The sequence below is a fragment of the Heterodontus francisci genome, chromosome 6 (genome assembly GCF_036365525.1).
Source record: "Heterodontus francisci isolate sHetFra1 chromosome 6, sHetFra1.hap1, whole genome shotgun sequence".
Lineage (NCBI taxonomy): Eukaryota > Metazoa > Chordata > Chondrichthyes > Heterodontiformes > Heterodontidae > Heterodontus > Heterodontus francisci.
In genome coordinates, this window is record NC_090376.1 from 153,975,032 (window position 1) to 154,002,237 (window position 27,206).

At 45.8% G+C, this 27,206-nt stretch overlaps 1 protein-coding gene across 3 annotated transcripts in view; it reads right to left on the reverse strand.

The window, feature by feature from the left end:
* Positions 1–27,206, reverse strand: part of abcc4 (ATP binding cassette subfamily C member 4 (PEL blood group)) — a 566,891-nt gene that overhangs the window by 42,877 nt on the left and 496,808 nt on the right. For all 3 annotated transcript variants that reach the window (XM_068034379.1, XM_068034378.1, XM_068034377.1), the window contains one exon: positions 12,554–12,659. In XM_068034379.1, the coding sequence (XP_067890480.1) occupies positions 12,554–12,659 (106 nt within the window). The remainder of the gene's footprint in view (positions 1–12,553; positions 12,660–27,206) is intronic.

Here is a 27,206-nt window from a genome sequence, read left to right on the forward strand (position 1 = left end):
GGGTGGAGAAATGGCAGATGGAGTTTAATCCGGACAATTGTGAGGTAATGCATTTTGGAAGGTCTAATGCAGGTGGGAAATATACAGTAAATGGCAGAACCCTTAGGAGTATTGACAGGCAGAGAGATCTGGGCGTACAGGTCCACAGGTCACTGAAAGTGGCAACGCAGGTGGATAAGGTAGTCAAGAAGGCATACGGCATGCTTGCCTTCATCGGTCGGGGCATAGAGTATAAAAACAGGCAAGTCATGCTGCAGCTGTACAGAACTTTAGTTAGGCCACACTTAGAATATTGCGTGCAATTCTGGTCGCCACACTACCAGAAGGACGTGGAGGCTTTGGAGAGGGTACAGAAGAGGTTTACCAGGATGTTGCCTGGTCTGGAGGGCATTAGCTATGAGGAGAGGTTGGATAAACTCGGATTGTTTTCACTTGAACGACGGAGGTGGAGGGGCGACACGATAGAGGTTTACAAAGTTAGAAGCGGCATGGACAGAGAGGATAATCAGAAGCTTTTTCCCAGGGTGGAAGAGTCAGTTACTAGGGGACATAGGTTTAAGGTGAGAGGGGCAAAGTTTAGAGGGGATGAGCGAGGCAAGTTCTTTACACAGAGGGTGGTGAGTGCCTGGAACTTGTTGCCGGGGGAGGTGGTGGAAGCAGGTACCATAGAGACGTTTAAGAGGCATCTTGACAAATACATGAATAGGATGGGAATAGAGGGATACGGACCTCGGAAGTGCAGAAGGTTTTAGTTTAGGCAGGCATCAAGATCGGCGCAGGCTTGGAGGGCCGAATGGCCTGTTCCTGTGCTGTACTGTTCTTTGTTTGAATGGAAGCCCTTCCCATTGATGAAGGTGGCTGGCTGGTCCGTGGGAGCCTTGATGGCCACATGCGTGCAAACTATCACATCTTGCGCCTGGGGAAATCCAGCGTTGGCCCCGAATCCAATGGCCCGCTCAGCCTGCCTGTCAGGGTCAGTTCAGTAGTGCACGTAGTCGCCGGCCCTCTTGAATAGGGCAATGGTCATCTCCTTGATACAGCGGTGGGTTGCTGTCTGGGAGAGCCCACACGTGTTCCCTGGTGGATACCTGGAAAGATCCAGATGTGTAGAACTTCAGTGTCACGGTGATCTTCAGGGTTACAGGCATGGGATGACCCCCCAATCCCAGTGGTCGCAATTCGTCCTGCAACAGTATGCATAAGTTGTGATGGCCTACCTGGAGAGCCGATGTCTTCACTAACAACGGCATTTGGACATTTGGAGGTAGCTGATCTGAGTCTGGTACACTCTCTGGCGTATGTGGACCCTTCTTGGTCTGGCAGGCTGCTGTTGCTCTCATCGTGGAGCTTCATGGACTGGCACTGCTGACTCTTGGCCCTCCCTCCATCAGAGGTGCCGCATTACACCACGGGGATCCAAAATACAGGGTGTACAAAACCCATGCAAGATGACCTGTGGGCCTGCAGATTGCTGTCGATGCAGAGTTGACCCTGCCTTGACAATTGAGCATTTGACAATTCTCTCATCAGAGTCTCTAATGGACCTCAAAGACCAACCTTGCTGATGGTCCACCCTTTGTTTCAGCAGCGTGAACGACCAAACATATCACACTGCAGTTTGGTAACCCAATATAGTCCCTCAAATCCACACTAAATCCTTGCATAGCCCCCCCAAGACCCTGAACTCCACTGCAGAGCCTCCCCTGCCTGCTGAGACCGTGAACCCCCTTGCAAAGCCCCCCCAACCCAAGACCCCAAAGCCCCTTGGAGAGCCCCCGAATCCCCTTGCAGAGCCCGAGACCCCCTTGTTGAGCACACAGCAACACAGTCCAACAATGGCCTCCAAAGCCCCCTATTTTTTTCTATGCAGCAATGCTCAGGACTGCCTCATCATCATGGCAGAGGCCTCTTGCCTCAGTCCCACCAGGTTTTGGCATTCACAAAATTAATGACCAATCAATAAATTGTAAATATTTATATTTAAATACATTTAAAAGAATTCAGCAATTTAAAATGCTTGCCTGCCGATGATAAAATCCAGAACCAACGTCATGACATTGGATTTCCGGACAGACAACTCCGAATGCGATTCTTCTGCACCCCCCACGCCATCATTCTTGTCTTAAAATCAGCCTATTACAAATTAGTAACTGATCTCCTGTGGCATTGCCCTTGGGGAGTCAGAGCAAGTATTTTTTTTAAGGAAGTGAATATGCTATAGGATTGGTTGTGGTAGGTGAGACAATGCTATTAGTTGACAGAGATTATCTGGTTTATAAGAATTTCAGAGGGGTGCGTGAGGCTAAGTGAGTGAGTATTGGTAAAGAAAAAACTGAGGATTTTTTGAAGAGATAGTGATGCTTAGGCTGCAGTAGTGAAGAGGAAAGCAGGGGTAATAAGTAGCTAAAGGGATAGAGAATGCAGTGGGGTGACTAATACAGTGAAACCTCTAAATAGAGACAACCCAAGGCACTTGCATCAAGTGTTCTTTATTTGTAGGCATCCTTATTTTCAAAAAGGTCATTGTATGTACAGTAAACCAGATGAGCCAAATATCCCAGGATTGGCAGTACTTCCTGCAGCATCCTTTTCCTTGTTCTCATCTGGGATTGTGCCCACTTCTGGAGCCCTGCCAGCAGGATTTGTTTTCATTCTCTATTCATTGGCTTTCCCAGTTCATTCCATTCCCAGAGTCCTCTTCCATTGAAGGAGTGAAGGCCATCTCTCACCCCAGCCCCATTCCCTAGTCTATCAATACCTGAACCCCCTCCCACCTAAACAATTTCAGCACCCCCTGCGATTTGATTTCAGGCTCCCTCCCACTGCGCCGTGTGCCCGTGCCCCCACCCCACCCCCTGTCCCCCATGCTTTATATGTGGGCATACTGCCATGGAAAGCTAGACAGCTTGTCACTGGGGGCTGCATTCCAGATAGGTACCATGTTTCCGAGAAACAGGAATGAGATATGTTGCTGCATGGTGCAGTTCCAGGCTTTTGTCGAATGGGGTTTTCTTTATCTAGCACCCACAGTGGCACAGAAATTGCTCTATTCCTGGGATAGAGCTGTGTAAGCATTCAATCCCAAAAACAGAGTGGTTTCTCTGCCGTTACAGATGCTGGGTAAATAGATCTCCATCCCAAAAAAGTCATTTTTTTCATCCGCTTGCACCTTACACTTACCTGCACGTTCAATGTTTTAAGTTTAAGTCTTGATGCACTGAAGGACGTTCGTAGGTTATAATTTGCGAGTGCCCATGGTTTCAAGGTGCAGCTTGTATCTATTACAATGTAAGTTTTTCTGGACTGTTGATAAGTGCCCAATTTTTGCACATACTCATTTGTACAGGTTTCAATGTAAGTGGGTGGGGGGGGGCAGACTTTGGATCAATGGAATGGGAAGCTTACATTTTGGGTCAGTAGATGGAGAAGAGAACAGTGGTATTGTGATAAAAAGGGAAAATATTGTAGGGCAGAGGCGTAGAGAAAAAAAAGGAATTGCAAGAGGAAAGAAAATGAAACAATAATGAGGAAACAAGCATTCAGAAAAAAAAAATGCAGATTGGGGAGGAAGAGAAGAAAAACAAAAAATAAAGTATTAATAGAACTGCAATAAAATATTGTATTTTATTTAGCTATGTTCTTTCTTTCAATCCAGTCATAAAGAAGGATGACTTTCCTCTGATTTACACCTGGGTCTCTGCTCCTTTTCACTTTCTGGATACCTCCAGTGGATCCTCTGAAGGCAGAGAACTTGTGTTTAGGACAGGAGCAAGCATGGTAATAAAATGCTAATAAGATGGGGATGATATCACAATGCTGTCAACCTCCTGTGTAACTGCTTAGTGGAGGCCCAAAAGTAAAGGGGCCTACTGCCAGTGGCACAACTCTTAAGCACAACAGAGGATCTGAGAAGAGCTGGGCTGCCAACTTTTGGGTTCAGCCAGAAGGCAAGATTCTCTGAAGAAGAAGGGAATGGCTTCAAAACTACCCTGATGAAATAAAAGCCTTGTATGCCCCTGGTTAAAAGCAGGACACATGGCTAACAGGTCCTGCCAAAAGGCAAATTAGACTTAAGTAGAAATATTTTTACAAGCTTCAAGAAAGGGAACAGAAGCTGTTATCAGAGCAGCCAAAAGGACACTGGAGAAGTGGATGCGTATAGGCATGGTATTAATAGTGAGGACTTTTCAGATATGTGATATTTTTTATACTGAGCTGTGACTAGGCTCACCTAGGTGAATCTAGTATGGTTGTCACTATGCCGCTATTCGGTTGGTTATGCTTTCCGACTGCCTGAATGGATCATGTGATCAACATCAGTGTTCGTCCTCCCAGCTCTATCATGGATCATCCAGCCTAACCCCAGTTGCACTCACTCCAAGTACGTTTTCAGAGTCTCACTCTTACCCCACATTTTTTGTTGCACCCTATTAATCTTTTTTTGATGGTCCTTGTTCTTTTACTTCAAGGTCTGTTGCCCATTCTGTTTTTGCCAAGTCTCTCTTTAATAAGCCTGTTGTGCTGTGTGCTCATTATTTCTTGCTTTTTTAAAAATAGCCTGGTATGCTGTGTTTTCTCCTTTGTAAAAAATAACTCACTTATACTGTATGTTTTCTTTCCCTGCTTCATAATGAATAGTCTCAATGTGTTGTGTGTTCCTACTCTTTTCATCCATTAACCAATGTTTGATTTTTTTTCACTCCCTGTACTTTTCAATAGTCCACTACATTTTTGGAATTTTACTGTTGTGTTTTTTTGGGGGAGTCAGTACCTTAGATCATTCCCATAGCTGAGTCCTCACTCTGTAACCCAGAGTGTACCTGCCAATATCTACGTATTATAACAAGCCAGAAATGAAACAGAAAACTTTCATTACTGTATTTTGCCTGACTGGTTATACCATGTGCTCTTACACAATCTTCCTGCCTTCAGAAGATGGAAGAACAACCACATCAGGTATGATAGCATAGTGGTTATGCTACTAACTAGAAATCTGAAGACGAGTTCAAATCCCATCAACAGCAGCTGGGGAATTTAAGTTCAGTTAAATCAGGGTTATCCAACCTTTTCGGGCATTATGATTTTTGCTTGCCCCCGGGGGCACTGGTGAGCAAATTTCAAAAGATAAAGGTATTAAAAATTTATCTTACTAATAAAAACAAAAACAAATGTGCATTTTTGTGAAGAAGCTTTAAATGAGAAGACTTAGTGACTTACTTTCTCGTCACTATATTGAAAACTGATTTACTGACATACCTGGCATTGTTTTTGCTTGCACAAGTCGTCAATGCCTGCCCGCACACTTGTTGTCGTGATGCAGCGTATTTCAGATAGATATCCATGTGTCCGGAGTGATCTTGATCTATCTCTCTGTCTCTTTCTCTCCCTGTTTTCCCCGTGCTGTGTTGTTCCCCCCACTTTGTGTCATCCTCACTGTCTGTGTTCCCCCATCCCTCCCTTTCTCTCTCTGTGCACCCTCTATCTGTCTGTCTGTCTCTCTCTGTCCCCCTCTCTCTCTCCCTGTGTCCCCCCCCCGTGTCCACCGCCCCTCTGTGTTCCCCCTTTCTCTCTCTGTTCCCCTCTCTCTCTCTTTGTTTCCCCATCCCTCCCTTTCTCTCTCTGTCCCCCTCTCTCTCCCTGTGTCCCCTCCCCTCTGTGTCCACCCCCCTCTGTTTTCCACCTCACTCTCTCTTTGTTTCCCCCCTCCCTCTCTCTCTGTTGCCCCCTCTCTCTTACTCAGTTACAGGGAGCGGGAGCACTCAGCACAGCAGATTTGTGGTTGGTCAGTTTGTTTAAAAACATTGCGCTACCAGTTTCACAGCTGCCAGCTGCTGAAGCAGGAACGCGCTTTCCAACTTACGACAGATTTGGGGTTTTCCGATGGGCTTTTAAAAATAGTTGGAAAACCCCGAATCTGTCAAAGTTGGGAGGTGAGTTCCTGCTTCGACAGCTATCAGTTGTGAAACTGACAGTGCGATGTTTTTAAAAAGGCCGGTCTGCAAGAAGACGACAATGGGAAATTTCCCATCTCTAGTCACGGAGCCCTGGCGAGGATGAGGAACGGCCCTGGGTGCAGTTTACACCCGCTGGATGGAAACCTTTCGCAGGCCGGATTCTGGCCTGTGGGCCATATGTTGGACAACCCTGAGTTAAATGCAACGAGTACAAAAAGCCAGTATTAGTAATGAATGGTGACCATGAAACAACCGGATTTTTGTAAAAACCTATCTGGTTCCCTCAAGTCCTTTAGGAAAGGAAACCTACTGTCCTTACCTGGTCTGGCACATGTGTGTTTCCAGACCCACAGTGATGTGGTTGGCTCTTAACTGCCCTCTGAAATGGTCTGGCAAGCAACCCAGTCGTACTAAACCATTATGACAAAGGACTGCAACAGTTCAAGGCGGCGGTTCACCACCGCCTTTTCAAGGGCAGTTAGGCGTGGCTGATAAATGTTGGTATTACCAGTTAACCCCATGAATCTATTCCAGATTGTGGAATAGATGCCAATGGAAAGACGACAAAACCATGATATGTCATAGATAAAGATCTTTCATCTTTCTCACAGCCATATGGGACTATATATTTTCTTTCTTCACTCTCTCTCCCCCACTCAGCAACACCCCGCACCCCTCCCAATAGCCCTGCTGTGCTATATTTTAGTTCTGCAATTGAGGGAGATATATATTTACTTCATGAATATTGCAGGTGTTGTGACAGGTTGTAGAAGCAATAAAAATAACATTGCCCATAAAACTGAGCAGAAAAAGGTCACAAAGTAAAATTGTCAGACACTTCAGTGCTTTGTTGCTCATTCAGTTCAATGTTCTGCATGTGTACAATGACTCATAAATCCCTGGATCATAAGTAAGATTGCATGTAGATTTCAATTTCAGTCAAAGAGAGAAAATGAAACATCATACGTGAGACTGTAATGGGTTAAAAAAGGCTTTAGTATCATATTCAAAACCAGTTAATATGCAGACAGAATGAAAGTACACTTATTTTTGAAATCCAGCCAATATAGTTAAGGAAGATATTTCGAAGGGAAATTTTCTCGCATGCTAATGGAAGCCCAATGTACTGAAAATTAGTTATAGGGAAATTTGCTAAATAGAAGAACTTCATTTTCACGTCGTTACCTACTTAATGAACTTCACTGCAGAACTATTTTAACAATAAGACCTTCCAAAGCACACAGATGTCAGGCCGTTGCACAGGGGAAGAACAGCATTGAGAGAGAAAAGCTCTTCTTAATGATTCCATGAATAGCAGGTTATTGTTCTCATCACAGATATCTTTTTCAGATTTCAGAAACAGAGGCAAACAAATGCACAAATGCAATGTGTGATTTGCCCATGAAAATCAAGTTACAGCTCATTCAATGATTCATTAAAGGTTAAGTGTATGTCTCAACACTGTCCTTTAGGGCAGCACAAATAAACTGCAAAATTCTCCAGCAACGGCTAAAGTTAGCAACTTTATTAATCAGATTTAATTACCACACTTTTAACTCCCATGTCACACTTACTTGCACACTTCATTACCAAACAACTGTCAGCCATTGTTTTCCAGTTTCGAAAACTCTACAATGTCAACAGCACAAAGAGCACAGCTGCAACTGGGGAAGATTCCTCATATTGTCAATTACTTTTTAAAAGGTATGTTATTGCAAGCCTACAGCGCACTGTCGGCAATGCTGCATGCCTTTATTTAAACCACTGCAAAAAAAAAACCCTTAGCAAATGTAATCACCTCTAAGTCTGCCAAATGATGCTTCACCTCCCGAAGGACGTGGATGAGCTTTCCGGACGTCGATGGTGGGCACTGAGGAAATGGCTTATTACCTGCACCAGATTCCACCCCCCCTCTCCCCCCCTTTACCCCCCTTCCACCCCCCCCACCCCCGTCCCCTTCCCTGCTCCACCCTCTCAGCTCACCCCCTCACAACCCCGTCCCAGCCCGCCCCCCCCTCGCACCATCTTCACCCCGCACCCCCTTCCCCTGCACCCCCCCCCCCACCCCCTCCATCTACCCCTCCCCCTTGCATCCCCTCCTCCCACCGGCACCATCCTACACCTGTGTAGGGGCCCCAACAACCCCACTGCCTTGTGGGCGTCTCGGGAGAGACCAAGGCTAAGGGAGTAAACCCTAACAGAAAATCCGGAGCGGAACCCCGTAGGCGGTCATGTGTCACCTTTGGCATGTTTCCGGCAGTTCCTGCAGCCATACTGGTGCCAAACGTCGTGTCCTGCACTCCTTTGGACCCCACCAGAAAGGCCGAGAGGGGGGTTTTGACGACTGGGCAACTCTCAACCTCCATAAATTTGCCCAGGCATGCGCCATGGAGAGGTCACTCCATAGTTGCCTCACAGCGACTGAAACAACACGGAAGGCAGCAGTTACGGGTTATAAGTCCAGATAAATTGGCGTAGAAACTGGGCGCCACGGGTTGCCTTTGTCGGTGGGAGAGGTCATTGCACCTCACTGGACAGCTACCGCCCGCCTCAAACCGGGCAGCCCCCGGTCAATAAGGTTCTGTCCCGCCACAGTCTGCCTGCTTCAATGGGTGCTTGGAGCTCAGGGTCATTGCCCGAAAGGTGGACTGATACACCGCACCAAACAACATGAAAAAAGGAAAGAAGGTACCAGCCCTTCGCTTTGCAAGCTGGAACGTCAGAACTATGTGTCCTGGCCTGTCGGAAGACCTTACACAAATCAACGATTCTCGGAAGACCGCCATCATTAACAACGAGCTCAGTAGACTCAATGTGGACATTGCAGCACTTCAGGAGACTCGCCTCCCCGCGAGTGGCTCTCTAGCAGAGCAAGACTACACCTTCTTCTGGCAGGGCAGGGATCCTGAAGAACCAAGACAGCATGGAGTGGGCTTCGCCATCAGAAACTCCTTGCTCAGCATGATAGAGCCTCCCTCAAATGGCTCGGAACGCATACTGTCCATCCGACTGCTCACCACCTCTGGTCCAGTACACCTACTCAGCATCTATGCTCCAACACTCTGTTCCGCACCTGAAGCTAAAGACCAGTTCTATGAACAACTCCATAACATCATTAGCAGCATCCCCAACACCGAACACCTATTCCTGCTGGGGGACTTTAATGCCAGGGTTGGGGCCGACCATGACTCATGGCCCTCCTGCCTTGGGCGCTATGGCGTTGGAAGGATGAATGAGAACGGGCAGAGACTGCTTGAGTTGTGTACCTATCATAACCTCTGCATCACCAACTCGTTCTTTCACACTAAACCCTGTCACCAGGTTTCATGGAGGCACCCAAGATCACGTCGTTGGCACCAGCTAGACCTCATTGTCACAAGGCGAGCCGCCTTAAACAGTGTTCAAATCACACGCAGCTTCCACAGTGCGGACTGCGACACCGACCACTCCCTGGTGTGCAGCAAGGTTCGACTCAGACCAAAGAAGTTGCATCATTCCAAGCAGAAGGGCCACCCGCGCATCAACACGAGCAGAATTTCTCACCCACAGCTGTTACAAAAATTTCTAAATTCACTTGTAACAGCCCTTCAAAACACTCCCACAGGGGATGCTGAGACCAAGTGGGCCCACATCAGAGACGCCATCTATGAGTCAGCTTTGACCACCTACGGCAAAAGTGCGAAGAGAAATGCAGACTGGTTTCAATCTCATAATGAAGAGCAGGAACCTGTCATAGCCGCTAAGCGCATTGCACTTTTGAACTACAAGAAAGCCCCCAGCGATTTAACATCCGCAGCACTTAAAGCAGCCAGAAGTACTGCACAAAGAACGGCTAGGCGTTGCGCAAACGACTACTGGCAACACCTATGCAGTCATATTCAGCTGGCCTCAGACACCGGAAACATCAGAGGAATGTATGATGGCATGAAGAGAGCTCTTGGGCCAACCATCAAGAAGATCACCCCCCTCAAATCTAAATCGGGGGACATAATCACTGACCAATGCAAACAGATGGACCGCTGGGTTGAGCACTACCTAGAACTGTACTCCAGGGAGAATGCTGTCACTGAGACTGCCCTCAATGCAGCCCAGCCTCTACCAGTCATGGATGAGCTGGACATACAGCCAACCAAATCGGAACTCAGTGATGCCATTGATTCCCTAGCCAGCGGAAAAGCCCGTGGGAAGGACAGCATTACCCCTGAAATAATCAAGAGTGCCAAGCCTGCTATACTCTCAGCACTACATGAACTGCTATGCCTGTGCTGGGACGAGGGAGCAGTACCCCAGGACATGCGCGATGCCAACATCATCACCCTCTATAAAAACAAAGGTGACCGCGGTGACTGCAACAACTACCGTGGAATCTCCCTGCTCAGCATAGTGGGGAAAGTCTTTGCTCGAGTCGCTCTGAACAGGCTCCAGAAGCTGGCCGAGCGCGTCTACCCTGAGGCACAGTGTGGCTTTCGTGCAGAGAGATCGACTATTGACATGCTGTTCTCCCTTCGTCAGATACAGGAGAAATGCTGTGAACAACAGATGCCCCTCTACATTGCTTTCATTGATCTCACCAAAGCCTTTGACCTCGTCAGCAGACGTGGTCTCTTCAGACTACTAGAAAAGATCGGATGTCCACCAAAGCTACTAAGTATCATCACCTCATTCCATGACAATATGAAAGGCACAATTCAACATGGTGGCTCCTCATCAGAGTCCTTTCCTATCCTGAGTGGTGTGAAACAGGGCTGTGTTCTCGCACCCACACTTTTTGGGATTTTCTTCTCCCTGCTGCTTTCACATGCGTTCAAATCCTCTGAAGAAGGAATTTTCCTCCACACAAGATCAGGGGGCAGGTTGTTCAACCTTGCCCGTCTAAGAGCGAAGTCCAAAGTACGGAAAGTCCTCATCAGAGAACTCCTCTTTGCTGACGATGCTGCTTTAACATCTCACACTGAAGAATGCCTGCAGAGTCTCATCGACAGGTTTGCGTCTGCCTGCAATGAATTTGGCCTAACCATCAGCCTCAAGAAAACGAACATCATGGGGCAGGATGTCAGAAATGCTCCATCCATCAATATTGGCGACCACGCTCTGGAAGTGGTTCAAGAGTTCACCTACCTAGGCTCAACTATCACCAGTAACCTGTCTCTAGATGCAGAAATCAACAAGCGCATGGGTAAGGCTTCCACTGCTATGTCCAGACTGGCCAAGAGAGTGTGGGAAAATGGCGCACTGACACGGAACACAAAAGTCCGAGTGTATCAGGCCTGTGTCCTCAGTACCTTGCTCTACGGCAGCGAGGCCTGGACAACGTATGCCAGCCAAGAGCGACGTCTCAATTCATTCCATCTTCGCTGCCTTCGGAGAATACTTGGCATCAGGTGGCAGGACTATATCTCCAACACAGAAGTCCTTGAAGCGGCCAACACCCCCAGCTTATACACACTACTGAGTCAGCGGCGCTTGAGATGGCTTGGCCATGTGAGCCGCATGGAAGATGGCAGGATCCCCAAAGACACATTGTACAGCGAGCTCGCCACTGGTATCAGACCCACCGGCCGTCCATGTCTCCGTTATAAAGACGTCTGCAAACGCGACATGAAATCGTGTGACATTGATCACAAGTCGTGGGAGTCAGTTGCCAGCATTCGCCAGAGCTGGCGGGCAGCCATAAAGACAGGGCTAAATTGTGGCGAGTCGAAGAGACTTAGTAGTTGGCAGGAAAAAAGACAGAGGCGCAAGGGGAGAGCCAACTGTGCAACAGCCCCAACAAACAAATTTCTCTGCAGCACCTGTGGAAGAGCCTGTCACTCCAGAATTGGCCTTTATAGCCACTCCAGGCGCTGCTTCACAAACCACTGACCACCTCCAGGCGCGTATCCATTGTCTCTCGAGATAAGGAGGCCCAAAAGACTTCAGTATTTCCTCCACAAAACATCAGATTGTTGCTGCAATGTTTTGCCTGCTGCATCAGTGACATTTTTACATTTAAATATGGTAGCAGAGGACAAATGTTTAAATGTAAATTTGAATATTTATATTTGGTCTGCTTTCAATTTGTGTAAAATGCCAAGTAAATTTAAAAACAAAGTTAAATGGCAACATGCAATTAATTGTACTTTGTTTACTGAAGATACCAAACAAAACTAAAAAAAATTAAGTACCCTAAACTGAAGGGAACCATTATGCTTTCAGGAAGAGGCAACTAAAGTTGCTTTTATATTGCTCTTCAGCCTCTAGCTTCCATGCAAGTTTTGTGCAGCAAGCAGCATCAAGACCAACCTGCCAGATTGTTTTTTTTAAAAGATCGGGTATCCAGAGGACTATTTTTTCCCCCCACTGGTTTCCTTGTGGACAGTAAAAGTACTAACCTGGCAGTGTTCTTGGACATTGGTAGTATGATGATACCTTTTTTTTTGTGCACACTGATTAAAATGTCACATTCAATCTGTGGAATAGAAAGCCCCAAGTACAACCAACTTCTAGGAAGACCCTCTATCCATGTCCAACTGCATGACAATGACACAACTAGCTTACCCTCCTAAGATCCAGGCTGCAATATAACAGAAGTTTTAAGGAAGTCTGTGCGGGCTTCTTACCAGAATTCTATCACTGTCGATAATGGTATTAAGCCGGTGTGCAACTGTCAGTACCGTACACTGTTCAAACGTCTGTCGAATTGTCTTCTGAATTAACTCATCCGTTCTTAAAAAACAAGGAAAATTAAAAGTGAAACAGTGGAAATGAGATTTTATAGAATCTTCAGTTTATAGATCAAAAGAGAGTATCCAAACCCTAATTTTGTACATGACTTTCAAGATATGCCCTTGGAAACTTTTGGTGGTATCCTGCACCCCAATAGCTATGGTTATTGATAACAGTAAACCTGAAAAACTGTGGTCACTTGAGAGAACCCAGAGACTTTATTGCATATAACAAAATAGCCTTTTACAGGATTCCTCAGAACTTAAAGATCATTTTTAATTTGCTTTAGTTTAGAGATACAGCACTGAAACAGGCCCTTCGGCCCACCGAGTCTGTGCCGACCATCAACCACCCATTTATACTAATCCTACACTAATTCCATATTCTTACCACATCCCCACCTGTCCCTATATTTCCCTACCACCTACCTATACTAGGGGCAACTTATAATGGCCAATTAACCTATCAACCTGCAAGTCTTTTGGCATGTGGGAGGAAACCGGAGCACCCGGAGAAAGCCCACGCAGACACAGGGAGAACTTGCAAACTCCACACATGCAGTACCCAGAATTGAACCCGGGTCGCTGGAGCTGTGAGGCTGCGGTGCTAACCACTGCGCCACTGTGGATTTTGGAATTCAGAATAGACATAACACAGGAAGACTAAGAAGCTCACTCCAACAAATTGACTGATTACACTTTTTATGCAGAGTTGCCATGTGTCACCCATTAGAGCTGACAGCCAGTAAATCAGCAACATTGATTTGAAACTGTGATCAATTTTGATCTGTTTTATTCTTAAAAGAATATAGCTCCCTTTGCTAAATTGAGTTTGCAAATATCTATCATTTCACTGAATACACTGATATTAACGGCCCTGCATAAAATTAAGCTGAGTGACTCTGTAAGATAAACCTAATAGTTTTAGTTTTTAGTTTTAGAGATACAGCACTGAAACAGGCCCTTCGGCCCACCGAGTCTGTGCCGACCTTCAACCACCCATTTATACTAATTCTACACTAATCCCATATTCGTACCACATCCCCACCTGTCCCTATATTTCCCTACCACCTACCTATACTAGGGGCAATTTATAATGGCCAATTTACCTATCAACCTGCAAGTCTTTTGGCATGTGGGAGGAAACCAGAGCACCCGGAGAAAACCCACGCAGACACAGGGAGAACTTGCAAACTCCACACAGGCAGTACCCAGAATTGAACCCGGGTCGCTGGAGCTGTGAGGCTGCGGTGCTAACCACTGCGCCACTGTGCCGTGTGATCTAGAATTTCCTTGATGTGATTTGCACCACTCAGGAAAACACTCACTCCACTATGACCTGCAGAGGAAGCTACATGCAAGTTTCCTGGGTATGCTCATTTGCATATGTTCTGGTGTGAAACCAGTCTAAATTAGGTGCCAACAGCTGCTACTTCTGTGCCGCCTTTTAAAAGCACTGTCCAATCTGCAATCTTCATTGGCATGCTGGGAGACAAGCATACAAGACAGGAACAATGGTGTTCTTTTAATCCTCTTGTAAATTACTTCACTGCATGCCTCACCAAGATTTTGATCATACCGAGACAGAATTATGGTCCACTTAAGTGCAATCTGTGTTCAGAGAGAAGTAGGGCAAGGCTCCATCCACAAAAAGTGCTGACATTGACTAATGCTGACCTGCAAGCCATAATTGAGAAGACTGAAGACAGCAGGCATAGACTCCTGGCGTACATTCCACCAAACCAAGCACTGTTACACACTGATCACGCTCTTACTTGTTCACATTGAAGACCAACACACTCTCCACCCTCTTAAAGCAACACTTACATGATTAACCCTTCTTATGAGTGTATGGTGTGGCACTAACTTACTATCCTGCAGTATGGTTACAGTTCCCCTAACACGCATGAACTTGCACAACTTCAAAAACCCTTCCTCCACTTTTAGCACCCTCATACTTCCACAACTGCCAGCCTTACCATTTTTTCCAGGAGTAATTGGTGCACAATGCCGACGAAAGGCAGGTCCAACAGAGACACATGGTCACCTCTAAACCCCTCACCCTTTGAGGACAAGGCCTTGCAGCTCATAGGCACTCATTTGGTTATTGCTGTGGGAGTTGTTGAGGTTGGCAGCATCTTGCCAGGTTAGTAACTGAGCACTTACACTGTCAGACTGTGCTGCATTATGCAGGCACAACCTTTCAACTCCAATCTGTTTTCTTAATCTAAAAGGGATAATGGTCACACATTCTTGACTCCTACTATCCTTTTCTGCAGATCCACCATAGCATCAGAGAACACAGGAGGAAGGGGCAGAAAAGGAAGAGGACCTGGAGGAAACATAGAGCGGAATCCTTTTCTGTTCACATAAGTGAGTGGGTGCTCTGTGGGTATCTTCAATGCAACATGGGTGCCACCGATGGAACTTAGCACCTTGGGGAAGCCTTCAACTCCACAGAACAGTGTGATCTTCTTCTCTGTTGGATCACTTCTGGAGTAAAGGGCGTCATTGACCTGGCACTTACCTCTAATACTCTCTGGCTATGTTAGACAGATCATCTGAGACTGCCTCAGCAAGAGCTCCAAAGGTTGAGGACAGTAGCCATTTTCACAGCTGTTTGAGATAACTGTGCAGGCAGATGAGGATGGATTGAGTTCATAATGCAACAATTCACAGAGATACCCAACGGTAGCTAGACTAAGACTGACACACTTTGCAACTCGTATAGTTGAATACAAATCTAAGATATTATAGTTACTTTTCTTGACCCTAGGGAGAAAGCAGAGATTTCCAACCTATGGAGGAACAATGCCATCTTTGATCAGCAGGTGCTTAAGAGGAATTAACCTGTTCACAGCAACTGGATCTTAGGCTAGATAATCTGGTCCCAGCCCACTGTTGACGACATTGGATTGCTCTACGTGCCCATTACATGTTTTGCCTGGAGTGTTGCCCATGTGAGATTCTGCAGGGTCATTATACCAATTCAAATAAATTCCCTGCAGATGACGCTGGGTGGGGTGGGGCGGCCGATTGGTGAATTGAACAAAGCAGCAGCTCAGATTGGATCAGATCAGATCTGGATCTAGCAGAATTCATAGGAGATTAAGGTGTGGTAGCACTCTGGTATGGTGAAGACGGGGGTCAGTTAGCTTAGACAGCTAGCACGAAATGCAGAAAGACGCCAACAGCGTGGGTTGAATCTCTGTACCAGCTGTGGTAGTTCATGGAGGCCTGCCTCCTTGCCTTGCCTCACACTTGAGGAGTGGGGACCCTCAAGCTATACATCACCAACTGTCTCTCTCTAATGGGGAGAGATGCCTATGGTCCTTTGGGACTCTGGCTAGAGCTTGGGTATGGTGAAGAGCAGACACCATTCAAGAGTGTGCAGTAGACTGCATGGGGCGGAAGGGAGAGAGACTTGACAGCTTTCAGGAAAGGCCTAGAGTCTGGCAGCAATTATGAAGTGGTGGGATCTTGGGAACAACTGGATGATCTTCTGGGCTCTGTACACATTCCAGGGATTAGGTGAAGTGTAGTATTGCAGCACGAAGAGGGTACATTGAGATCTGTCGGACTGAGAAAGGGGGAGCAGCTGCAGTGCCAATGCTTGTTAATTAGGTGAATGAAAGTCCAAACAGTTTAACAACAGGAACTGAAGCTAATACCAGTGAAGTTATTTGTAACTACAACTTGCCTGGAATTTGCTTATCATAGCAGATACAGTGGTGAGTCTAGTGAGATAGAGTGGGACAACAAGTCAGGACATTGACCAACATAAGAACTTTTGAACAATTTTCTTTAGAGCCATCGAGACTGTAGCGTAGTGATAATGTTACTGGACTAGTAATCCAAAGGCCCAGACTAATGCTTTGAGACACGAGTTCAAATCCCATCACGGCAGCTGGTGGAATTTAAATTCAATTAATTAATAAATCTGGAATAAAAAGCTAAACTCTGTAATAGAGACCATGAAACTACCAGCTTGTCATAGAAACCCATCTGGTTCACTAATGTCCTCGAAGGAAGGAAATCTGCCCTCCTTATTCGGTTTGGCCTATGTGAAACTTCAGACCCACAGCAATGTGCTTGATTCTTAACTGCCCTCTGAAATAGCCTAGCAAGCTACTCAGTTGTATCAAACCACTACAGAAAGGTCGAAGAAGAATAAAATTGGACGGACCACCCAGCATTGACCTTGGCGACAGAAACTACAAAGGCATACCCTGCAAAGTCCTCCTCACCAACATTCGGGGACCTGTGCCAAAATTGGGAGAGCTGTCTCACAGACTAGTCAAGCACCAGCCTGACATAGTCGGACTGGATACTGCAAAGGATATGGGTCCGGACAATATTCCGGCAATAGTACTGAAGACCTGTGCTCCAGAACTTGCCGCGCCCCTAGCCAAGCTGTTCCAATACAGCTACAACACTGACATCTACCCGGCAATGTGGAAAATTGCCCAGGTATGTCCTGTACACAAAAAGCAGGACAAGTCCAACCCGGCCAATTACTGCCCCATCAATCTACTCACAATCATCAGCAAAGTGATGGAAAGTGTCATCAACAGTGCCATCAAGCAGCACTTGCTTAGCAATAACCTGCTCAGCAATACCCAGTTTGGGTTCCGACAGGGCCACTGACCTCATTGCAGCCTTGGTTCAAACATGGACAAAAGAGCTGAACTCAAGAGGTGAGGTGAGAGTGACTGCCCTTGACATCAAGGCAGCATTTGACCGAGTATGGCATCAAGGAGCCCTAGCAAAACTGGAGTCAATGGGAATCAAGGAGAAAACTCTTTGCTGGTTAGTCATACCTAGCGCAAAGAAAGATGGCTGTGGTTGTTGAAGGTCAATCATCTGAGCTCCAGGACATCACTGCAGGAGTTCCTCAGGGTAGTGTCCTTGGCCCAACCATCTTCAGCTGCTTCATCAATGACCTTCCTTCAATCATAAGGTCAGAAGTGGGGATGTTCGCTGATGATTGCACAATGTTCAGCACCATTCATGACTCCTCAGATACTGAAGCAGTCTGTGTAGAAATGCAGCAAGACCAGGACAATATCCAGGCTTGGGCTGATAAATGGCAAGTAACATTTGTGCCATCCAAGTGCCAGGCAATGACCATCTCCAACAAAAGAGAATCTAACCATCTCCCCTTGACATTCAATGGCATTACCATCGCTGAATCCCCCACTATCAACATCCTAGGGGCTACCATTGACCAGAAACTGAACTGGAGTAGCCATATAGATACCGAGGCTACAAGAGCAGGTCAGAGGCTAGGAATCCTGCGGCAAGTAACGCATCTCCTGACTCCCCAAAGCCTGTCCACCATCTACAAGGCACAAGTCAGGAGTGTGATGGAATACTCTCCACTTGCCTGGATGAGTGCAGCTCCAACAACACTCAAGAAGCTCGACACCATCCAGGACAAAGCAGCCCACTTGATTGGCACACCATCCACAAATATTCACTCCCTCCACCACCGATGCACAGTGGCAGCAGTGTATACCATCTACAAGGTGCAATGCACCAAGGCTCCTTAGACAGCACCTTCCAAACCCGCGACCTCTACCACCTCGAAGGACAAGGGCAGCAAATACATGGGAACATCACCACCTGCAAATTCCTGTCCAAGTCACACACCATCCTGACTTGGAACTATATCGCTGTTCCTTCACTGTCACTGGGTCAAAATCCAGGAACTCCCTTCCTAACAGCACTGTGGGTGTACCTACCTCACATAGACTGCAACGGTTCAAGAAGGCAGCTCACCACCACCTTCTCAAGGGCAATTAGGGGATGGGCAATAAATGCCGGCATAGCCAGTGACGGCCACATTCCATGAATGAATAATAAAAAAAAACTCAACGAATCATACCTTTCAGCCAATGCCCCAGACTCCTCCATCACCATCCCTGGGTATGTCCTGTCCCACAGTGGTATACAATGGGGAAGGAGTTGTGCTGAGAGTCAACATTGACACTGGACCGCACAAAGTCTCATGGTATCAGGTCAAACACTGACAAAGAAACCGCCTGCTAATTACCACCCACCGCCCTCCCTCAGCTGATAAATCAGTACTCCTCCATGTTGAACACCACTTGGAAGCAGCACTGAAGGTAGCAAGGGCACAGAATGTACTCTGGGTGAGGGACTTCAATGTCATCACCAAAAGTGGCTTGGTAGGACCACTACTGACCGAGTTGGCCGAGTGCTGAAGGAACAGCTGCCCATATTTTCGTTATTAGCAATCTATTGGGTAGCCTGATTATTTTAATGAAAGTTAAAAGCTTATCAGGGAGTTCAGATTAGATCATGTAATGCAGCATTGAAGCCTGCAGATGAGAAAGGTCACACAAGGCCTAAGTTTTTGTTTAGCACTTAATTACCTCATGTTTAGTTGCCTGTTTATACAATGTATACGCAGTGTCTTAGTTGAAATGTAACATAAAAGTAGAATAACTGCTCAGTTGAAATTTGACATTGTGCAGCCTGAAAGCAATATATATATATATATAATATATATGTGTGTGTGTGTGTATGTGAATATATAATTACACACATATATAGTCCTAAATTCATAGCCCAAGGTGGTTAAATTTGAAGATGACACTGGGCCAATGGACAGAAATGTGGATTCAGATAAGCCAGCCAAGATTTTACAAAGGGAGCTCAACAGGACTTTTACTTGGACGAATAAGTAGCAAATGAAGTTCCGTACATCCAAGTGCAACATTCTGCATATTGAAAGTGAAGTTAGAAGACACAAGTGGCGCAGTGGTTAGCACCGCACCCTCACAGCTCCAGCGACCCGGGTTCAGTTCTGGGTACTGTCTGTGCGGAGTTTGCAAGTTCTCCCTGTGACCGCGTGGGTTTTCGCCGGGTGCTCCGGTTTCCTCCCACCGCCAAAGACTTGCAGGTTGAAAGGTAAATTGGCCATTGTAAATTGCCCCTAGTGTAGGTAGGTGAATGGTAGGGAATATGGGATTAATATAGGAGGGGATGTGGTAGGGAATATGGGATTAATGTAGGATTAGTATAAATGGGTGGTTGATGGTCGGCACAGACTTGGTGGGCTGAAGGGCCTGTTTCAGTGCTGTATCTCTCTATGACTCTATGACAGACTGGGCATGAGGCAGGTGGTAAGAGAAACAAGAGAGAAAAAGCGACTTGAATGCATCCTCCCTACCTCTCAGATGCATCTGTCCATGACAGTATTGGTAGGAGTGACCACCGCACAGTCCTTGTGGAGACAAAGTACCATCTTCACACTGAGGATACCCTCCATGATGTTGTATTGCGCTACCACCATTCCAAATGGGGAAGATTCAGAACAGATCCAGAAGTTCAAAACTGGGCATCCTGATGGGGCCATCAGCAGCCACAGAATTGTACTCAACTGTACTCATCTGTAATCTCATGGCCCAGCATACACCTCACTCTACCCTGGCCCAATGAGGAGTGAAGGACAGCATGCCAGGAGGAACACCAGGCATACCTAAAAATGAGGTGCAAACCCTGGTGAAGCTACAACACAGGATTACATGAATGCTTAACAGCAGAAACAGCATGTGAGAGAGCATAGCAACCCCGCAACTAACAGATCAAATCAAAGGTTTGCAGTCCTGCCACATACAGTCAAGAATGGTGGTGGACAATTAAACAACTAACCGGAGGAGGCGGCTCAGGTATGTCCTGTTGACTAAATGCAGGATAAATCCAATCCAACCAAATACCACCCCATTAGTCTACTCTCAATCCGCAGCAAAGTAATGGGAAAGTGTCATTGACAGCGTTATCAAGAGGTACTTACTAAGCAATAACCTGCTCACTGTTGCTCAGTTCAGGCAGATCGGATCTGGTCTTCCTTATAACCTTGATCCAAACATGAACAACAGAGTTGAATTCAAGAGGTGAGGGGAGAGTGACTACCCTTGATATCAAAAAAGCATTTGACTGAATGTGGCATCAAGGAGGCCTAGCGAAATTAAATGGGAATCGGGGGAAAACTCTCCACTGATAGTTGTGGTTGTTGGAGGCCAATTATCTCAGCTCCACGATATGGCTGCAGGAGTTCCTTAGGGTAGAGTCCTGGGCTCAACCATTTTCAGCTGCTTCATCAATGACCTTCCCTCCAACATAAGATCAGAAATGGGGATGTTCACTGATGATTTCACAGTGTTCAGTACCACTCATGACTCCTCAGATACTGAAACAGTTTGTATTCACATGCAGCAAGACCTGGACAACATTCAGGTTTGGGCTGATAAGTGGTAAGTGACATTCACGCCACACAAGTGCCAGCTCCAACAAGAGAGAATCTAACCATTTCCCTTTGATATTCAATGGCATTACCATTGCTGAATCCCCCACCATCAACATCCAGCGGGTTACCATCGACCCGAAATATAACCGGATCAGCCATGTGGCTACAAGATCAGGTCAGAGGTTGGGAATTCTGTGTTGAGTTACTTCCCTCTTGACCTCCCAAAGCCTGCCCACCACCTACAAGGCACAATTCAAGACTGTGATGGAAAACCTGTACAGAGAGTTAACAGTAAAATAATGTGGATGCTGGAACTCTGAAATGAGAACAGCAAGTGGCACAATGGTTAGTACTGCAGCCTCACAGCTCCAGTGACCCAGGTTCAGTTCTGGGTACTGCCTGTGCAGAGTTTGCAAGTTCTCCCTGTGACCATGAGGGCTTCTGCTGGGTGCTCTGGTTTCCTCCCACAGCCAAAGACTTGCAGGTTGATAGGTAAATTGGCCATTGTAAATTGCCCCTAGTGTAGGTAGGTGGTAGGAGAACTGAGGGAAGGTGGGGATGTGGTAGGGTATATGGGATTAATGTAGGGTTAGTATAAATGGGTGGTTGATGGTCGGCACAGACTCAGTGAGCCAAAGGGCCTGTTTCACTGCTATATCTCTCTATGACTAAGTGCTGGAAACACTCAGCAGGTCTGGTAGCATCACCTGCTGAGAGTTTCCAGCACTTTCAGTTCTTGTTACAGAGAACTCATAGTTTTACAACATATGCTATAGCTGAAGTTCCCTTGTAATTGTCTACAAGCTTACTTTCTAATGAATTTGAAGTAATGTTATTAAAAAGTTCACCAGCCTTAGAATTATAGAAATTTACAGCATGAAAGAAGGTCATTCGGCCCATCGTGTCCATGCCGGCTGACAAGAAGCCATCCAGCCTCATCCCACTTTTCAGCTCTTGGTCCGTAGCTTTGTAGGTGCACATCCAAGTACTTTTTAAATGTTATGAGGGTTTCTGCCTCTACCATCCTTTCAGGCAGTGAGTTCTAGTCCCTCACCACCCTCTGCGTGAAAACATTTCCCCTCGAATCCCCACTAAATCTCCTACCTCTTACCCTAAATCTATACCCTCTGGTTACGGGCACCTCAACCAAGGGGAATTGAGCCTTCTTCTTCACTCTCACTAGACCTTTCATAATTTTATACATCTCAATTAGGTCTCCCCTCAGCCTCCTCTGTTCCAAAGAAAACAACCCTACCCTAGCCTATCCAATCTTTCCATGTAACTAAAATTCTCCAGACCAGGCACCATCCTTGTATATTTCCTCTGTACCATCTCTCGTACAATCACATCTTTCCTGCAGTACGGTAACCAGAACTGCATGCAGTACTCCAGCTGTGGCTTAACTAGTTCCGGCTCTTATATTCCACACCACAGCTAATAAAGACAAGCAGCCCGCATGACTTCTTGGCCAGTTTATATACCTGTCCAGCCACCTTCAGGTCCGTGTGTTCCTCTACATTTCTTAGTCGCCCACTATTTATTGTGCATTCCCTTGCCTTGTTAGCCTTACCCAAATGCATTACCTTTTCCGGACTGAACTGCATTTGCCACTGTTCCGCCCACTTGATATCTTCCTGCAGCCCACAACTTTCTTCTTCATTATCAATTACACAGCCAATTTTTGTATCATCTGCAAACTTCTTAATCATACCTGCTACATTCAAGTCCAAATCATTGATATATACCATAAAAAGCAACGGACCTAGTACTGAGCTCTGTGGAACCCCAGTGGAAACAGCCTTCCAGTCACAAAAACACCAATTGACCATTACCCTTTGCTCCCATATTTGAGCCTTCTTGTGTATAAAATAAGAAATGCAGCAAGATCAAGGCAGGCATTTAGGTGACCAATCATAACAGCACATTAGAAGTGTATTCATACAAAAATAGATGCTAAGCTAGAGGAGGAAATGTTAGAAGGATGACTAAAAATTTGATCAGAGATGGATTTTAAGGAGGATCTTAAAGAAGGAGAGGTAGGTGGACTGACTGAGAGGCTTAGGGAAAAATTCCAGAACGTAGGGTCAAGATGACTTAAGGCACGACTGATCATGGTGGGGCAAAAGATACCAGTCGGATGTTGTAGTAATAGAAAAGGGCAAGGCCATGAAAGGATTTAAACACAAAGATGAGGACCTTAAATTCGGGGACTTGGAGCCAATGGTGGTTAGCAAAAACAGGGATGATGGGTGAGGAGGACTTGATGCAGTATAGGATAAGGGCAATTTTGAATGTACTGAAGTTTGTGGAGGATAACAAGAAAGAAAGTTAACCTCCTGACTTCATTGCCACGAGAATTCCCTATCTACCACCATTCAGGGAGTGGCGTCACCACAAAGACTGCAGCACTATCACCATTAGCAGCTCAGGGCAACAGGAGATGGGCATTAAATGGAGCCTTGCCAACCTCTCCTGGGAACAATTTTTAAAAATATGATTCAGTACAGCAGGACAAGGGAGCAGATGTTCAGGATAATCAAGATTAGTTTTAGGACAGACACCAGGGTTTATTTCTTTACACACAGGATGATCAACAGGAAGGGTGGTTGAGATCAGGATACTGGCCTCATTCCAGAAACACACAATGCTGTAATGGAAACATGATCAGGTGGGTCATTCTCTGGAATCAACAATCAACTTGCAACATTTTGTTATGTACTTACCATTGTGTGATTAACAGGATTTTACACTTTCAGTAGTCGGTAAACAATTAGTTGCTGTATACAGTGCTTACAACTGCATCATCAACCACTGATTTCTGCTAATTTTGTCGCATGTTGTGCAACAGAATGACTTTGGCCTGTGCAATGTGTAACATGATAGGCATAATACCGAGAAGTTAAAAGGTTGCTATGTTTTCAAGTGTTTAAAAGGCTGGCATGTTTATGGGAAATACTTTTTATTCTAAGTACTCCCCTATTTTCTAGAGAAATACAAGGGTACAATTTGAAAGGCTAGGCTCCAAGCTCTGATTGGAAATCAAGTGCGCAGGATGGTGCTCCCAATTTTCTCAGCACTTATGAATCAGATGTGCTGATTTTGGCCCTGATTCTCAAATCCATACTCTCATCGAGCAAGGCTCCACATTTGCAAAACACACTCCATTACATTATTCACAAGAATATGATTTCACATTTAAAAAAATAAAAACATCGATTTTCTGACTGGCAAAAATTAAATCTGAGTGGCAGTGTAATTTTTTTGACCTGCTGTGCCACAACTACAAAACTCAGTCTGATGTTACAGTCACCACTGTTACTGTTGAGGAACTATCAGACATGACCAGTGACAATTACTGGATTGGCCTGGTAGTTATGGTCTATTGTTTGCACAATAAAATTTACATTTTAAAAATAAAAAGCTCAAGTTGGATTCTTATAAAGACATTTTTTCTCTAAAAGCACACTTCAACTTTTTCCACATCATCCCTACATTGGCTTCTGGTCACACAAAATTTCCATTATAAAATTCTCATTCTCGTGTTTAATTCCTGAGCATCGCCTTTGCCCCACCATGGATTTCCAGACAGAATTATGGAGGTAAACTGGATGGTACAATGGACGAGGGAACAGAAGGCTAGATATCATCAGCATACTTGTGGATGCTGATCCTCAGTTTGCAGATGATGTTATCAAGGCATACAGGTAAGGAGAAGGGGCCAAGATGGATCTTTGGAGGCCCCTGCAGAAAGGTCAAGGAGTAATAAAGCACCAAGGTCACAGTCACAATGTTGTTAATTGCTTGGGTAGAGCTGTTCCAGTGTTGTGGAAGGGGCAGAAACATGGTTGCTGTACTGGTCTTTAGCTTGGTAACAAGGAAGTCCATGGGTCGGGATTTTGCCGATAGGGCAGGGGTCCCAGCGTTGGGGCTGACGCCACTTTGGCGGATGGCAGGAGCCAGGCCGCATTTAAGGGCATCAGCCAATTAAGAGGATATCAGAGGGCCGGCAGCTCAGCAGCCACCACTGGGAGTGGTGGCCACTGCTGGAGGCTGCACCTGGAGAAAGAGCATACATTGATGGATGCGTGTCCTCACAACCAGGTATAACAACCAGGTAAAGTGAGGTCTGGAGGCACTGAGGCCTGTCAGGTAGGGGTTTGTGGGGGGTCATTGAGGACAAGCAGCGATGATGACATGGGGGCGTCCATTACTCCTGGGGACCCTCCGTGGGCCAAGCAGTTTCCAAAGAGTAAGGCCCCCCTTCTCTGGAGCCCGTTGGGAGGCAGACAAGATTTACCTGGTATTCTCCCCAAATGGCGGAGGGCCCCCACTGCTGGTAAAATGCCAGCGGAGGTGGGGAGAGGCCCTTAATTGGCTACGTAAGTGGCTCAATTGGGCTTCAGGTTGGTGGGCCGTCTACCACTTTTCCCGCCACTGGAAAAATGGCATGGTGGCAGGAAGGTCCTGTAAAATTCAGCCCATGAGCTGCCCATACTTGTTAGTGGTGAAATTGGAAGGGGTTGGGAGAGTGATTTAAGATTGGTCTTGCAGAAAAGAAGTTGGGCGTTGTTTTGGCCTGCAGGATGATCTTGGACTTGTGAATAGTTTTGCCAGAGGAAACTGAGGCCCAATAGAGCTTGATGTGTTCCAACTCAAGCTTGGCCTTTGGGACTCGACACTATCAGACTACGGGATAGGCTATAAACTATGGGACAGATTTATTAAAAATAACAAGAATTTACAATAGATAGAAAAGTTTATAGAACTTAGATATGCCTCTTCGATTTAAAGCTAATAAATGGCAGACACTTTGTTAGTTCACAGTAATTTTTAGCTTTGGAATAGCACCCTTAAAGTAACTTATATGTTTGGTTTCACTGGACTTGAGTGTCTAGCCGCCTTAGCTCAATGACCTCAGAAGCATTGTTGCAAGGTAGTCCGAGATATAAGGAGCAATGTTACAAATGTGCACTCCCCGTGGGGAACTTCACACACCAGAATTTTGTAAAATTAATCCTTAGGACTCTTATCAACTTCAAAATTCAACTAGGAAGAAGGAAATCAAAAATGTATCTTTTAAAATCAAATAAATCTGCTTATCACAAAGAATTAGAAACGAAGAGAATGTCTGCAGACAAAGGGTCTACCCTCTGGAGAGTCTGCACATTCCATCCAACAGATGTTAGAAACCAATCCATTTGTCACTTTGCTGCAAACTACATTTGATTTGATTGATCCCTGTGCAGAAAAACACAAGCAGTTACCATGAAGTGCTTCTGGTAAGATCAATCAAAATGTTTTTTCCATTAACACGTATTAAGATGTCAAAGTTAATTTGCCCCATTCCAGTATGTTGTCTCTGGGACTGGATACATTTGTATAATGAAATGTGCATCTCCCAAACTGGATGATTGAAGTCAAGTTTTTTTAAACCAACAAAATGCTTTACAAAGATAAAACAAAAATATACCCTATGCAACATACGCTGCTTTGTCACAGTGACATAATTTGGAAGCTTGGGTCAGTTTCTCCTTGTATGTGGTTGACACATTGCTCCAGCTTTCTGCCTCCGCCATTGACCCAACTGCTGTTGCTAAACCCCTCAAAACTTTGTCTGACATCCTGATCCAGGTAAGTCAAAATATCCTGCAGCTCAATGTTGGCAAAAAGTAACCCATCCTTTTTGACTTTCTGCGAACAGTATACCCTAGCATCCTGCTTGCTTTGGTTATTGCTGCCTCACAAGTATGTAGATATAATAAATGTTGAGTTAACAAACTAGGTTTCTTTCAACTTCCCCTTGCAATGTTTTAGCCCACTCACAGTGCACTTAGTCATAGAGAGATACAGCACTGAAACAGGCCCTTCAGCCCACCAAGTCTGTGCCGACCATCAACCACCCATTTATACTAATCCTACATTAATCCCATATTCCCTACCACATCCCCTCCTATATTAATCCCATATTCCCTACCATTCACCTACCTACACTAGGGGCAATTTACAATGGCCAATTTACCTTTCAACCTGCAAGTCTTTGGCGGTGGGAGGAAACCGGAGCACCCGGCGAAAACCCACGCGGTCACAGGGAGAACTTGCAAACTCCGCACAGACAGTACCCAGAACTGAACCCGGGTCGCTGGAGCTGTGAGGCTGCGGTGCTAACCACTGCGCCACTTGTGCCTTCTAACTTCACTTTCAATATGCAGAATGTTGCACTTGGATGTACTGAACTTCATTTGCTACTTATTCATCCAAGTAAAAGTCCTGTTG